At 49.8% G+C, this 13,326-nt stretch overlaps 4 protein-coding genes across 4 annotated transcripts; 2 read left to right on the forward strand and 2 right to left on the reverse strand.

The window, feature by feature from the left end:
• Nucleotides 1-382: 382 nt before the first annotated feature.
• On the forward strand, nt 383-1,882 carry N7471_005469 (uncharacterized protein; the record flags this gene model as incomplete). The annotated part of the gene is made up of 2 exons (XM_057278188.1): nt 383-528; nt 585-1,882. The coding sequence occupies exons 1-2, from the start codon at nt 426-428 to the stop codon at nt 1,880-1,882; spliced, it is 1,401 nt and encodes a 466-aa protein (XP_057137798.1). The 5' UTR covers nt 383-425.
• Nucleotides 1,883-2,489: 607 nt separating this feature from the next.
• Nucleotides 2,490-6,648, reverse strand: N7471_005470 (uncharacterized protein; the record flags this gene model as incomplete). Its single annotated transcript, XM_057278189.1, has 2 exons — nt 2,490-6,155; nt 6,220-6,648. 2 exons carry the CDS (start codon nt 6,646-6,648, stop codon nt 2,490-2,492), a joined length of 4,095 nt encoding a protein of 1,364 aa, XP_057137799.1.
• Nucleotides 6,649-7,022: 374 nt separating this feature from the next.
• N7471_005471 (putative pyrimidine 5'-nucleotidase) lies at nt 7,023-7,994 on the reverse strand (the record flags this gene model as incomplete). The annotated part of the gene is made up of 5 exons (XM_057278190.1): nt 7,023-7,204; nt 7,271-7,696; nt 7,757-7,792; nt 7,854-7,866; nt 7,926-7,994. 5 exons carry the CDS (start codon nt 7,992-7,994, stop codon nt 7,023-7,025), a joined length of 726 nt encoding a protein of 241 aa, XP_057137800.1.
• A 403-nt stretch (nt 7,995-8,397) lies between these two features.
• Nucleotides 8,398-10,956, forward strand: N7471_005472 (uncharacterized protein; the record flags this gene model as incomplete). Its single annotated transcript, XM_057278191.1, has 1 exon — nt 8,398-10,956. The coding sequence occupies one exon, from the start codon at nt 8,398-8,400 to the stop codon at nt 10,954-10,956; it is 2,559 nt and encodes an 852-aa protein (XP_057137801.1).
• Nucleotides 10,957-13,326: the final 2,370 nt, after the last annotated feature.

The raw sequence follows: 13,326 nt of genomic DNA on the forward strand, positions 1-13,326 counted from the left end.
ATTCTATAGAAATAGAATTATCCTTTCAATCTCTGTAAGCGCCCAACTTTCTCATCACGAGAAAAAGTACTTGACAGGCTTGACAGGGTATAGCTCAAAAGCATAAGCACAGATGTGATAACTCCACAGGGCGCCAACGAATAGCAGTGCTTCAATCAGCTCCGTTACCGACGATCAATGGTGCTAAATGCGCTGGCGTCAGGATGTATCTCTTTACTGGGCATAGCCCCCGGTTATTAGTCCCACGATGGTGTGTACCTGGACGAGTTGGGTAAGGCGCTCATATTTGGGCTTATAGGATGGATGTTCCCATCCCGTCTGAGGGGCTGATTTGCCTGTGCAACTGGTTTGTGCCTTTCCTTTGTTTCTCTCCTTTCCTTCTCTTGAAGGTGATGGATTGAATTTTCGAAGCGCTGGTCGCCATCATGCTGGCTTTGGAGAAGGCAGGGTCGTTATTCACTGGTTGGATACGATCGTGCTTGACATGTCTACCGGGCGAGGATGGTTGTCAACCTAGAGCGGGGAACGGTATGTGTGCAATACACTTCAAAACTCTAGAGATGATAAACTAATATACATCGCAGGCGTTGAGCGGGAGATGAAAATATGCCACACTCAACCGCACCTTGTTCCGCCCATGAAGCTGGTGGTATACGATGACCTCCCCAGTCCAAGTCTCCATCAACATCGGAACTCACTGTCATCATGGTTCAACGACAGCCGGAACTTGGCCTCGCGAGCCTCTAACCGGGCAAGCATGTCTCTGAAACGATCTTCAACCACCCCGTTGAAGATCGGCGCACCTTCGGACTTTCGCAGAGTGCAATCCTTCCATGATCACCCGTCACAGTCATTCCATGCTCCTCCCCCACCAACCTATCAACCATTGGACCTCCGCATTCATCGATCAGGCAATCGATTGTCTGACCTACCTTCATTCGAAACCTTCCAACTAAACGAGAGCCCCCAGCGCAAGACGCTACCGGTGCCCCCTCGTGCCCTCACGACTTCAACCGGCGTTCGAGATCGATATCGCCAAAAAACATTTGTAGTCTCTCGCAAGCCAGTCGGGTCCCAGAAACGCCGCTCACTTGGGAACGTGGAGCCTCTTCCCGTCGATGAGCCTGTTCGCACCACTAGTACTCTGGTTCCGCATTTCTCCAAGGTCACTCCCGTCGAGATCCCTCTTCCAGAAGCTCAGGCAGCATCTCCAGTCCATGGCAGGTCGAAATCGGAAGGGAACGAGCTTAAATTGAACACCCCATGGCCAAACGACGTAAACACCAGCGAATCATGGGGAAGAGTACCTCGGACCCCACCTGCATCCAAGAGCCTGTACACAGACTCACCGGATTCATCCCCATCCAAGTACTCAGCAATGTCCAAGGACAGTCCTTCATCAGCCAGCTCGCGCACGATGCCATCACAAATCTCATCACGCCGTCCCTCCATTCCACTCCCCGAGAACCGAGACACAGTCGATTCAGTCCCCTCCTCTCTTTCCAACCGCGTAACTCAATGGATGTTCCCTACACACACCAAGCCCTCTACGCCCCCAAAGCAAACCTTTATCCCTGGCGAGAGCGGGTTTAATTGGGAGCGAACCCGCACGCTGAGTGGCACCACAGTCGCATCGACTACCACGACCATCACCGGTGGCCCAAGAGCACGGAACAATAGCTCCATCTCTAGTGCCTTCTCTAGTGCTATTACTCCCCGCACCTCATTCCAGGTCCCCTCATCTGCTGCAGAAAAGGATGTTGACCCTGGTGTCTGCTACCCGACCATCTTTGAAGGTCAGCAGCAGCACCATCAGTTCTCTTCGTATCATGACAATGGACATATACGGTACCACGAGTCCTGTATTGGGTTGGCGTTTTGAGTTCTCTGAAGTTTCTTTAAAGACGACGTTTTTGACCGTTCTGGGATTTTGATAATGAGTTACCCAGTCTCTGCTTTCTCTTGTTCTCTCGCTCTTTCGGTTAGAAATTTGTTTTTTTTGGACTTGGTTGGATGTTTGCTGGGTGTTTACTTTTCGACTCCATTCTATTTCCATTGCGCGTTGGAATACCCCCGTTTCGATCCCGGTTGGTTAGTTCTTTGCTTTGAGGGGATTAACGAAGGTACATAGCTTAGTGCCTATGTAGGAAGTAATAACGAATACAGTCTCGATACTATGACTACATGGGAGCTTTAGTAGGTACAAAAGGATTATTCTAAGAAGCATTCTAGGAAGAACATTTATGCAACAGAAACACAGAGTTCAAGGTCTAGGCTGATACACATGGCATCTGGCCATGATATCCGATCCTTCTGGAATATAAGGTAATTGTACACAAAGTCTGACGCTAACTATCTCTGTAGGGTATCTCAAAAAGGACAATGTAGCTGCCAGAAAGACAAATAGGGTACAAGTTAAAAGAAAGTGTGAATGTCATGTACAACACGAGATATCGATATCCTGGCTTTCATACAACGAAACCAAAGCTTCAGTCCGTGGTCACTATCTCAACACCGTCCGGAGCAGGTGTACTTATGGAGTCGTTCTTGCGGTGTTTTTGCATGCCCAGAATCTGCCAGGCACGGCCCATCATGCCATGACCTAAGCCCTGGGGAAACTCAACAGAAGCCTTGTGAGCATGCCTGGAGACGCGATCACGCATTGCACGTTCCTGCTTGGCGGCGGCCAGGCGGTCTTGTTCACGTTCGTGATTGACAATCTCATCGCGCCATTCGGCCCAGTGCTCAAAGTTTTCGCGCTGTTGGAGTACCTGATAACGGAGGCGGGTCTTGGACGGGCGCCAGGCAGTGCGGCTGGCGTTGTCTTTGTCGTCACTAGCTGGAGGAGTCATCGTGGACTTGAGATCGGGGACATGGGACTCCTTGGTAAGTTTGAGGAGATGGGTCATGACGTCCCGACTTTCGAGAGCAGTGCGTTGGATCTTCTCTTGTTCGGGGGTTGGTTTGGCACGTGCGAGCGGCGAATCGAGCCAGGCGTGCATTTCAGTAGATCGCTGGACGGAGTATGGGTCGAGGATGTTCGAACGGCGGTTTTCTTCACGCAGGAAACGCACGGCTGCTTGGAGGCTTTCCACTTCAGCGCGGAGAGACTCGTTCTCGTCCATGGCAGCTAAAGAGGCCTCACTGGCGATGACGGCGCCGTTACCCGAGGTCGTCAGACCTGCTGTTCCGGACATGCGCTTCATTCGCTCAAGACGAGCCATGGACTCGTCTCGCTCTGCTTCGGCTGTCTGAAGCTCCTTCTTTTGTTGTTCAACTGTTTTTTCGAGTTCACTCCCTGCTCTCTGGATTTCCTCGATCTTGGCTTCAAGATCTTTGACCATGGCAGCCTTCTTGCTTGCCTCCCGCATCCTAGATTCAAGATGCTCAATCTTTAGACCCTGCTCTTCGAGGGTATTGTCCTTGACTCCAAGTGCGGCTGACGCCTCGTGAATCTCATTTCTCAATTGGCGGATCTCCTCGTCTGCATCAGGGGATGTCATTTTGTTGGATTTTAATTCGGCAGCACGGGCAACCCAGGGGAATGCGGCTCTCTCAAACTCTGTCGTGCGAGACAGATCTGATGAGATGGAATCAAGCTCCTCAAATTGGTCGCCTACATCCCGCAATTTGGTAAAGAGCAACGAAACAGGGTCGTTATTTTCATCCAAGGTTTCGGAAGACGAGGCAAAAGACACGGCGGCCTGGGACATGCAGTCCAAAATCTCTTCCGGGCTGAATGGTTCCGTGCGACCTTCATCGCTCGTGAGGACGACAAGGTTCTCGCCAAGCTTTCGAGCGAACTCTGAAAGTTGCCTAGTTTCATTTTCGATCTTTTTGAAGGGTTCATCGGCGTCCTTTGGAAGTGCAAGTGACCTCGAACGCAGATCATCAAGAGACCGGCTGATCTTACCCATCGCAACCTTGTATCCGCGGGCCTGAGAAGTGAAAGTGTCCAATTTCTTCAGAGCAATCAAGTTTTCCTCGTCGCCTTCTGCCGCCGCAACCATCTTGGAGCTGATGATGAGCTTGACGCGTGAGATTGCACCGGCTGAATGCTCAATGTACGATTGAGATAAATGGGCCCGCATACACAGCTCATCGGCAAACATCTCCAAGCTGGAAGGAAGAAGGGTCTCAGCAAGGTGAGCGAGGAGGGCGATAGACCGCTGCAATTCCACTGCAAGCTTTGCAAGATTTACTTCGTCCTTCTTCATAGGCTCGATCCAGAAGTTCAACATGCGCTCCACTGGCTCCATTTCGAACATTGCGACCTTGATGCTGCCAAATTGCTCGGGCGAGCAAGCTGTGATATAGTTCACAAACCGATCACACACATTTGAGATCCACATAAGATATTCCAAAACCACATGGGCTTGGAAAAGTTCTTCGTTGGAGACTACTGAGTGCTCAGATCCCTTTTCTTGTAGAGTGCTGCTCATAACATTGGCTTTGAATCCGACACGCTTGAATCGAAGTAAAGCCTGAATAGAATTCCTTTCCCCTTCAAAGTACTCCGGAAGATAGAGCTTGATCATTGAAAGGTGCTGTGCATTTTCCTCGGACTCCATACGGTTCAGTTCGACATCGATAGATTTAGTCAGGGCCTTCGATTGATTGGCCTGTAGTTTCATATTCAAATCCTGCATCTGGCGGTGGCGCATTGCATTTTCAGTGGTCTCTGCCTCTGAAACTTGCTTGGTTGTGCGCATATCATCCAAGTCACACTGCAGGTTCGTCACCAAATCCCTGAAACGAGTTAATGTGTATTCAAGGTCTTCGATAACTTCGTCCTGTTGTGTGATCTTTCGGCATTGGTCGCTGAACACACCCTCTCGGTACTCAATTTCTTCTTGAAGTTGCTTCTCGGTCTCGATATGGGTGTACTCCATCTCGTCACTAATCTCCTTGAGAGATTCCAAATCTTCGATGGCAGCTTTCAGTTCATTAATCTCGTCCTGGTAGCGCATGTTTTTGTCTGCTAATTCTTCAATCATTTCTTCGGCTCCAAGTGCTGTCTCCAGCTGCTGCTTGAGATCATCGACATTGGTCTCAGCGACCAAGATTCTCTCCTTTGCAGCCTCGTAATCAGACTTGACAGCAGCGTACTCCTCGAGGTCGTCCTCCAATTCTTTGATCTGGGACTTGAGGTCTGACTCCTGCTGCTGAGTCATATCTCTCAAACGAATGAGCGCCTCGCGGAGACGTTCATTGGTTTTCTCCATCTGAAGCCACCCATGAGTAGTTCTGTCTTCGGGAGTGGTTTCTTGGCTGTATTCTTCATTCTCCTCTCGGAGAACCTCCACCTCCAAATTCAGCTCGTCCAACCTTAATCGTAGCGCTGCACACTCGTGCTTGAATGCCTCCGCTGTCTCCTCTGCCATTTCGCGGTCAAGAGTAGCCATTTCCATGAGCGATTCATGCTCTGCTTGCATGCGTTCCACGCTGTCAGAACGAGTCTCAAGTTCTTTCAGCCTTTTGCGCAACTCAGTGACTTCCATTTGCTGCGGTTGGTACTTTGCTTGCAGTTTCTGGATGATTGTTTCAAATTTATCACGCTCAGCCTGGAGTTGCTCGAGGGTCTTCAGCTTCTCCCTGTCGTCGGCTCGTTTCTTTTCCATGACTCTGAGCTTGGCGTTGAGTTCTTCGAGCTCACGATTGACTGCACCGCTCTGCCCTTGGCGTTGAGATGCAGAGAGCGGGGCACCAGGACGCGAGGCTGCTGGTCGTGTAGCAGTCATCGATTGTCGAGAGGTCTTCGGCGCAGTAGCTCCGTCTTGCGCACCCTCCCCTTCAGTGTCAGGCGACTCAGTGTCGGTTGGATCTCCAGATCTCCCGCTCATACCCGTGTCTCCTCCATCCGATGCTTTTGTGTTGCCAACCTGCCGTAGTGAAGGACGCTTTGTTAATCCCGCGGTTGATGAAGCAACGGTACTTTGGGAGCCTGGTCTTGAAGTTCGGGCTGCTGGCCCGGACACCGAGGGTCGCGAGCCTCTAGAGGCCGCTGGTTGTGTTGGAGAAGGACCCAGGGAGCTTCTGGTGCTGGGAGCTAATCGGGGTCGATTAGACGACACGGTAGAGGTGCGGGAAGTACTCCCAATGGATGGGCGACCCGCAGTCGTTGCGAGCTGTTTCGTTGGGGACTTGGTGGGTGACTAAAGAACGTAGAATTGTGGGTTAGCTTAATAGCAAGGGACGCATTTATAGGACATGACATACTCGGAGAGACGATCGAGCGGCCACACCCTTCGGCGCCGGAGTAGGAGTGGAGGCTGCATTGGTACTCTGCCGCCTTGCTGCTGTAGGAGGTAACCCAGTTTGCTTTTGCATACCAGCGGAGATCCCAGGTTTAGGCTGCGCTTTGCCACCTGCGGCGCTGGTAGCCGGTTTGGTGGTTTGTTTACTCTCCGGCTCGGGCTGGACAATCTTACCAACCACTGTTGGGCGAACAAACATGCCGTGTCCTGGGTCGCAATCAAAATACCGTTCGCCTTGGACTGCGCCGTCGTTTTTGCCGGTAGCCTCATCTAACTCGAGGCCTATCCACTGTCCGTCCGCAAAGTGGGTGGTGCCAATGAAGCGCACTGTTGCTTGCCGTCCATCAGGCAGCTCGATCACCGTGCCTACAGATAAGGCTTGGCCAGGCATTCTGAATAGGTTCAAGAGCTACAATGAGCTCTTGAGCGATAACCGAGAAGTTCTGGTTGTTGAGAGAACGGAAACACGGCAACTCCTGAGTCCAGCGGAGCGCGTCAAGTGATTGTATGCTGCCTGAGGCAGAAACTTCTAATTTACGATGTAGATCACTACTCCAGGGCTATGTACATGCATTGATAAAAAAAAATACGGCTAACGGCTTCTTCATTGTATCATTATAGCAGGCTTGAACCCTGATTTCATTTCACATAATTCAAAACCTTGTGTGTCTGGCTGGATAAATAGGCCCGTAATCATATACATTCATAGTCGTAAACCAAAAGTCTAGGGGGAATAAACGAAGAGTATTGTGGCCAGGTCCAGATCTAAGCACCACCGTTTTCTTGTTGCTGTTTAAAAGCATGGGGGAATAGCACTGGAAGCTCTTTGAGGCTAGAGATCGTGTACTTCGCAGCTGGCTTGTGTGGTATGGGGATACCTGGCTCGACGAGGTGAACGGTAGTCCATCCCCGAGCATGCGCATGTACACAATTCAAGTAGGAATCATCTAGTTCAACGCTATTAGCATGAAGAGTCCAAAGCGGCCATAGATATGCAGTGAAAAGTGACGTACCAACAAAATAGCACTGATCCGTGCTGGGGGCACCAGCTTCCTTCTCCGCTTTGGCGTACATATCCTGACTAGGCTTGCAGACCAAGGGCAAACTTCCATAGTCACAATAAGTAACACCTTCAAACAGATCCTCGATACCGAGCAACTTCACCACACGTTTTGCGTGGTTAACATAGGCGTTCGTGAGCAGCCACGGCTTCACCTTTGTTGTGTCCAGGTTCTCTAACAATTTGCGCAGCTTGGGATCAGGCTTGAGGATGTTGTCAAGAGGTAGAGCATCATCGACCTCGTAGTTGAATGCAAGCGGGTCGATCTTGTGGTGGCGGGTAAGGCCTTCAATGGCCAGTCCATACTCCTTGTAGTACTTCTGGTGTAGCATATGGGCATCTTCCGATTTAAGGTCGAGATGTTTGACAAAAAATTTATCTAACAAAAGTGTAGTTGTGTTAGTTATATGTTCCAGCATATTGTGTCGGCTTCACTTACTGATCAATGCCTGCATCTCATCGTGGATGTTGCAAGCTGCTCAGGAGTACGCTCTGTCAGTAGTAGCTCATAAAGAGCGGAAATCAAGAGCACCAACATTTAGAATATAGCTATAGGAGCATATATAAATTAGTGATCAGATTCCCAACTTTAGGCTCTCGTGACTTACACAATTGTCAATATCAAAGAAGAAGACTGGCCGTGAGTCACTGACTCCGTTAACGCCGTTGGTTGCCATCGATCTTGAATTGTGAAATTGCAAGGTATGATAAGCAGGTGAAAGTCTGGACAAGGTAACAATAGGTCTAATAATCAGACAGGAGGATAACGCAAACGATCGATGCATAGGTCAAAGAGAAGGTAAGAGTAAGATCAGCTTCCCCTTCGCGCTCCTTCACTTTCCCGATGCCTGGGCAGCTCCCGTGACCTTACCTAATCGGATTTAGCGCCCTGACGGCCAGCATGGACTTTTTACAACACTTCATTTGCTCTACCATCTAACCCTCAGAGCCTTCTCAATCGTAGATTGGACTGGGTGGATATTTGACGTGTGTCTTACGTGTTGGCAAACATATCTGCTTCCAGTCTCTCTCGTCTTGTTCTAGTTTCACCGATCCCTTTCCCTAGCTTTCCCTAGGACCATGGCCGCAACTCATGGGCCAGCAACTCACCTTCCAGCAGATCCCATGGCTGTTTCAGCCCCTACACCGGATGATGAGGTACGGGAGTACGAAAAAATCCTAAACATCAATGACCAAGTCTTCTCGGGCACTCATCCCCGGCTCAATGTTCCCCAGCACCTCGTGCGCAAGCCTGGGAGAAATGTCCAAAATGTCCCTCTTCGAACTCATTTACCTAAACACCCTCCCCCAAAAGCTGTATTGGCAAATTCCCCTGTGGTTGCAACCACAAAACAGCCTTACAATAGCTCGCAGAGTGCCTCGGCCAGAAACGCCTTGCCTGCAGCACCACAACCCGCCCGTGTGGCTTCAAAACCTACATCCGAGATCGATCCAATCTTCTTGACCAAGTCGGATGACCTAATCAGGGCAGAACTACAGTTACAAAGACAGAGATTGGAACGAGCACTGCGTGATCAAGTGGAGCTCAAGAAACAGGAGACCAAACAGAGACCTGCGGTTCAAGACACGAAGCCCGACTTTGATGTTTCAGAGGTTTTCAAACAAGCTCTTGAGGCGGTGAAGCCGGTTTCGCTGAGCGATGCATCTGAGGCCAGTGGACCTGGCGGTGCTGCCAGTGACTCCTTCGACGACAATTCATTTTACTCCAGTAGAGCTCCTGACTCGCCTCCCCAGACTGGCAGACAACAGAAGTCATCCCCCGTGGCTATACTTGCACCCACAGGACCTGCCACGCGTGTTCCGGTAACCCATTACGCAGATGAGTTGCAGCGACTTGAAGCTCTCAACCGTCCTGGATCTGATCAGGAAATGCCAGATGCTTACCTTGTTGCTGACCAGCGTCACTCCCATTCTCAGAAGCAGGCCCGCTACCACAAAGCAGAGGCTCCCGTCAGCCGCTTCCGCGATTCGCATCGGTTCGAGACTGTGGACGAACCCGAATATTCTCCACCTGCTCCAGCGGCGCCGCCAGCGGATCATCGTGAATATCCCCGTGGGTTAGAAAGTGCTGCTGGAAGAACATCTAGGCCAGATGCTAGATACACCGACCGAACCAGAGATATCCGCGAGCCCCCGTCTCCCGCAAACGTGAAGGTAGTTCGAAACCATATCACATCACCGGCAGCTCCCCAGCCATCTCGAGTGTCACCTCTGGCCATTGCAAAGGTTCCTTCTGTCCAGCAAATCCGGGATGAACGATCTGAACATGGTGCTGATCAGGTGTACTCGGACCCTGATTCTGCTCGTGACAGTCCCAATGCTCCGGTCTTTCACATCATGTCCCGGAAACGGAGGAGGCTGCGTGAAGGCGATGAAGGGCCCCGTCAAACCTCGCACAGGACACAAAATGCAGAACCTGTCGAGGCATTTATCAAAGAGGAGCCTGTTTCACCGCCGCCATTCGCCGATGATCCTACGGTTGTTCGCAGCCGAAACCCTGCAGAGCGCCCCATCTACATTGACATCGCGTCCCCTCAATACACTCCAGTTTACGAAAGTCGCGGACCACCAGTGCGAGAGCCAGTTTACGAAATTGACCCGTACCATGAGCCTCTACCGGACGCTGGACCCCAGCGCACAATATCTCGTCTGAGCATCAGACGACCAATTCGGGAGGAAGCCGATCTTCGACGAGTCGCCAGTTCACAGTATGCTCGGCAATCAGACTATGCTCGTGAGTACATTGAGGCCCAGCCACGCCCAGTTCGAGCGGCATCATACGTTGTGGAACGCCCGGTTCAAGAGCGGCCAAGGTACTACGAGGAAGCCTCTCCTTACACACAGCATCGTTACATTTCTGCGGATGACATGCCGCCCCCAACATATCGGGAGACTTACTACGAAGACGCACCGCCGGCACGGATGATGGCACCCCCTCGACGTCGGATCGTGGTTGATGAGCATGGCACTCAGTACTACGAGTTGCCGCAGGCACCAAGACTGCAGCCGATGGCACCTCCGCCCCCGCCCCCGCCCCGGCCAGTCTCTCGGATGTCAAAGGATGTTTACGATGAACGAGTGCATCACCACGCGGGCAGTGTTCGTGCGCCTTCAGTTGTGCAAGACCCCTACGGTGAACGACACTACGTGCAGGAAATGCCCCCGCCCCAGCCTGTCTACAGGCGAGTGACGTCAGAATATGCTCGTCCCGTAGCAGCCGATGAGAGACAAGGCTACGCTGCTCCTTTGGAAGGCCATGAACCCTACTCACGCAGCAGCAGTGTACAAGTAGCGGAGTACCTTCCTCGTCATGCAGTCTATGTTGATGAGCGTGGAGTGCCCCAGGAGAGAATAATTCGGACAGCCAGTGTTCGTCCTCCCCAGCCTCGCTATGAAAACCCGCATGAGGTTGTTCAGCGAGTTGGGAGCGTGCGACCAACTGGCCCGGGCCGCGAGGCCAGTATCTTCATGCAGCAGGACAGACCAATCGGGGAATACGTTGAGAGACCGTACTACATTCGGGATCGACGGTACTATGAAGGTGAAGATGAAGAGGGAGAACGCCTCGCGCTGGACGGCGCGAATGATACGATCCAGCGAGGTTCACAGCGTTACTAGTGTCGTGTCACGCTTTTTTTTTTTCTTCCATTTGCGCAGCATTTCATGACTTTGTATCTAAATGTACTATTCCAGCGACTCATACCTTAGGCAATACAAACTTGCAAGGTCCTAAAACCATTATCTTATTATTACATACCAAGTAGCCTTCTATTGACAGATTCGTACAAGACATGATCATCGATCAGAGATGTTGAGCCCAATGGAATTGCTTGACAATCCCCGTTGCACATCAGAGGGTTGTTGTTTTTGACATGTGGGATTCCGACTTTCTTGATATTCGTCATTTGGACAACTTGGATGTCAAGCAGCTTCTCATTGAAAGATCTCGCAATCTCTATCAATTCCTCGTGCTCGTTGAATATATCAGTAGACAGTCATATCCAGAACTCTCGTCGGAAATTCTTTCCCGTTGACACGTTTCAGAACAATGAAACTCGCATTAGTTAGGGAAATTTATCCGAATTGTAGACATAGTTGGACTTCACCAGTGTAGGCATAATTTGCAACTTTTTAAGCATAACAGTAGTGTCTTCAAGAAATTGAAAGTTGATATGTACGACGAGTCATACCAGAACCCAGAGGGATCACAATTTGTATACGTCCACCTTGCACTCATTCTTTGTAAGACTTCAATATAAGTTCCTTACGAAAATTGTGGTATCATGCTCTTATCTACAAATCAATTGTCAGTCGGTCGTGTACAAATAGAGAGAATGCGAGTGCGCTAGGAAAAAGCCAAGGTAGATTGATTTCGCTGGATCATATAGCCTCGGGGGACTTGTATTCATTTCACATCAGATGGCCAGATATTTTCAACACTGTGATTACCACATCAGCATGATATGCCATAATCATCATTTGAGAGATCTGAATCAAGCATTCCCCGAGGGCTGAAAGTCGGTACATGAAAGCATATCAAATCGCAGGCAGACAACGGATTTCGTCTCACCACTCAAGGACCTCTGCGGGATATTTCGAGATTTGGAGGGTTGAAACACTCTCTGGGGTATGCTTGTACCTGTGTAATTCTCTTATCAGGCTGCCATGTTCAATTTGTATCGGTAAATTGTAGTATTCAAGGAAGTAAAAAAAGGAAAGAGATAGCCTTGGCTGCTTTCACCTGGATCAGAATGAGGTAAATTTTGTTTACATGGACTTTTCAAAATGAGGAGTGGGATTGATCATCATGTGCAAGTAAAGCTGGAGTATGGCTGTGTTGAAAATGAAATTTATGAGGTACTAACCAAAATAACAGTTACCAAGAGACAATGTGCTCGAGGGTCCAAGAGAAGAGACATGCAAGGCGCAATCTTGCAACTTCTAGTCCGTGCTAGGTCGGTCAGAGGCACCTAAATAGAACTATATCATGGTCAGCTAGTGATTTCTTGCTCTGTCATGAGAGTGGTATGACAAGTGTATACTATAGTTACGACAACTTGTATCAGAGTAATCTTGTACAACATAGTAGATTCCGAATGCCCAAAAGGTTTGATCATCACTTGCAAGCGCATAACAATAATCAGGAGGTTAATAGATTCATACCTTGTTTTGATGCGCACGAGGTCACGATGAAGCATTGAGATGATATGTGGCTGAGCAAATGTGCCATATATGTTGCCTTCGATGTTAAAGCAATGAGAGCCTTGTAGACAAACCTACCAGGCCTGGAAAGATCATAATCGGTACGATGACTGTGCTGGACACGGTGTGCTAGGTTGCATGCTGGGGAGATGGGCAGCAGATAGACCTCATAGTATCATGGACTTCCGGATCCTCAACATCCTTGTTATCACATCAGTTGGCGCAAGGGAGCTAGAAGGGGACTGGAAGCATCGCAAGGCAGAGACTTGAGAAGCAGACCAGATCGTAGGTGTTGAATCAAGGAAATATCCTAGGAGGCGTTTGACAGCATTGAATGAGTCCAGACTGAATCCAACTCACAGTTAGCTTTTGGTGCTAATATAAGGGAATTCACATAGCCATCTGACAAAGGAGAAAAGGGAGGTCAACAAACGATTCTGGCACATGTTATGTAGCACCTGATTTTGGCCAAAGCTCGCCAGAGTATCTGGGATATCGCATTTCGCAGGCAGAATGAACAAATGAGGTCCAAGAAGATCAGAGTGGCTGATCCCCACTAGCTTCTGTTGAGTTTGAGAGCCGTGTAGATATTTGTCGCCGTGTTCGACGAAAAGCTTGACTTGGGGGTCCAAGGGACCAGGCGATATAGGAATGGAAATCTGTCAAAGCAAAAAGACCAGGTCAGCTAGTTGTGGAAGTCAAATGAGGATTGTTTGGTCTAGTGAACTTCAGGCACATATTGATTCCAATTAGCCATTCATATCTCGCATCAGAGTGACAATTTCT

Source organism: Penicillium samsonianum (genome assembly GCF_028829775.1).
Source record: "Penicillium samsonianum strain IBT 33392 chromosome Unknown utg000003l_segment0_segment0, whole genome shotgun sequence".
NCBI lineage: Eukaryota > Fungi > Ascomycota > Eurotiomycetes > Eurotiales > Aspergillaceae > Penicillium > Penicillium samsonianum.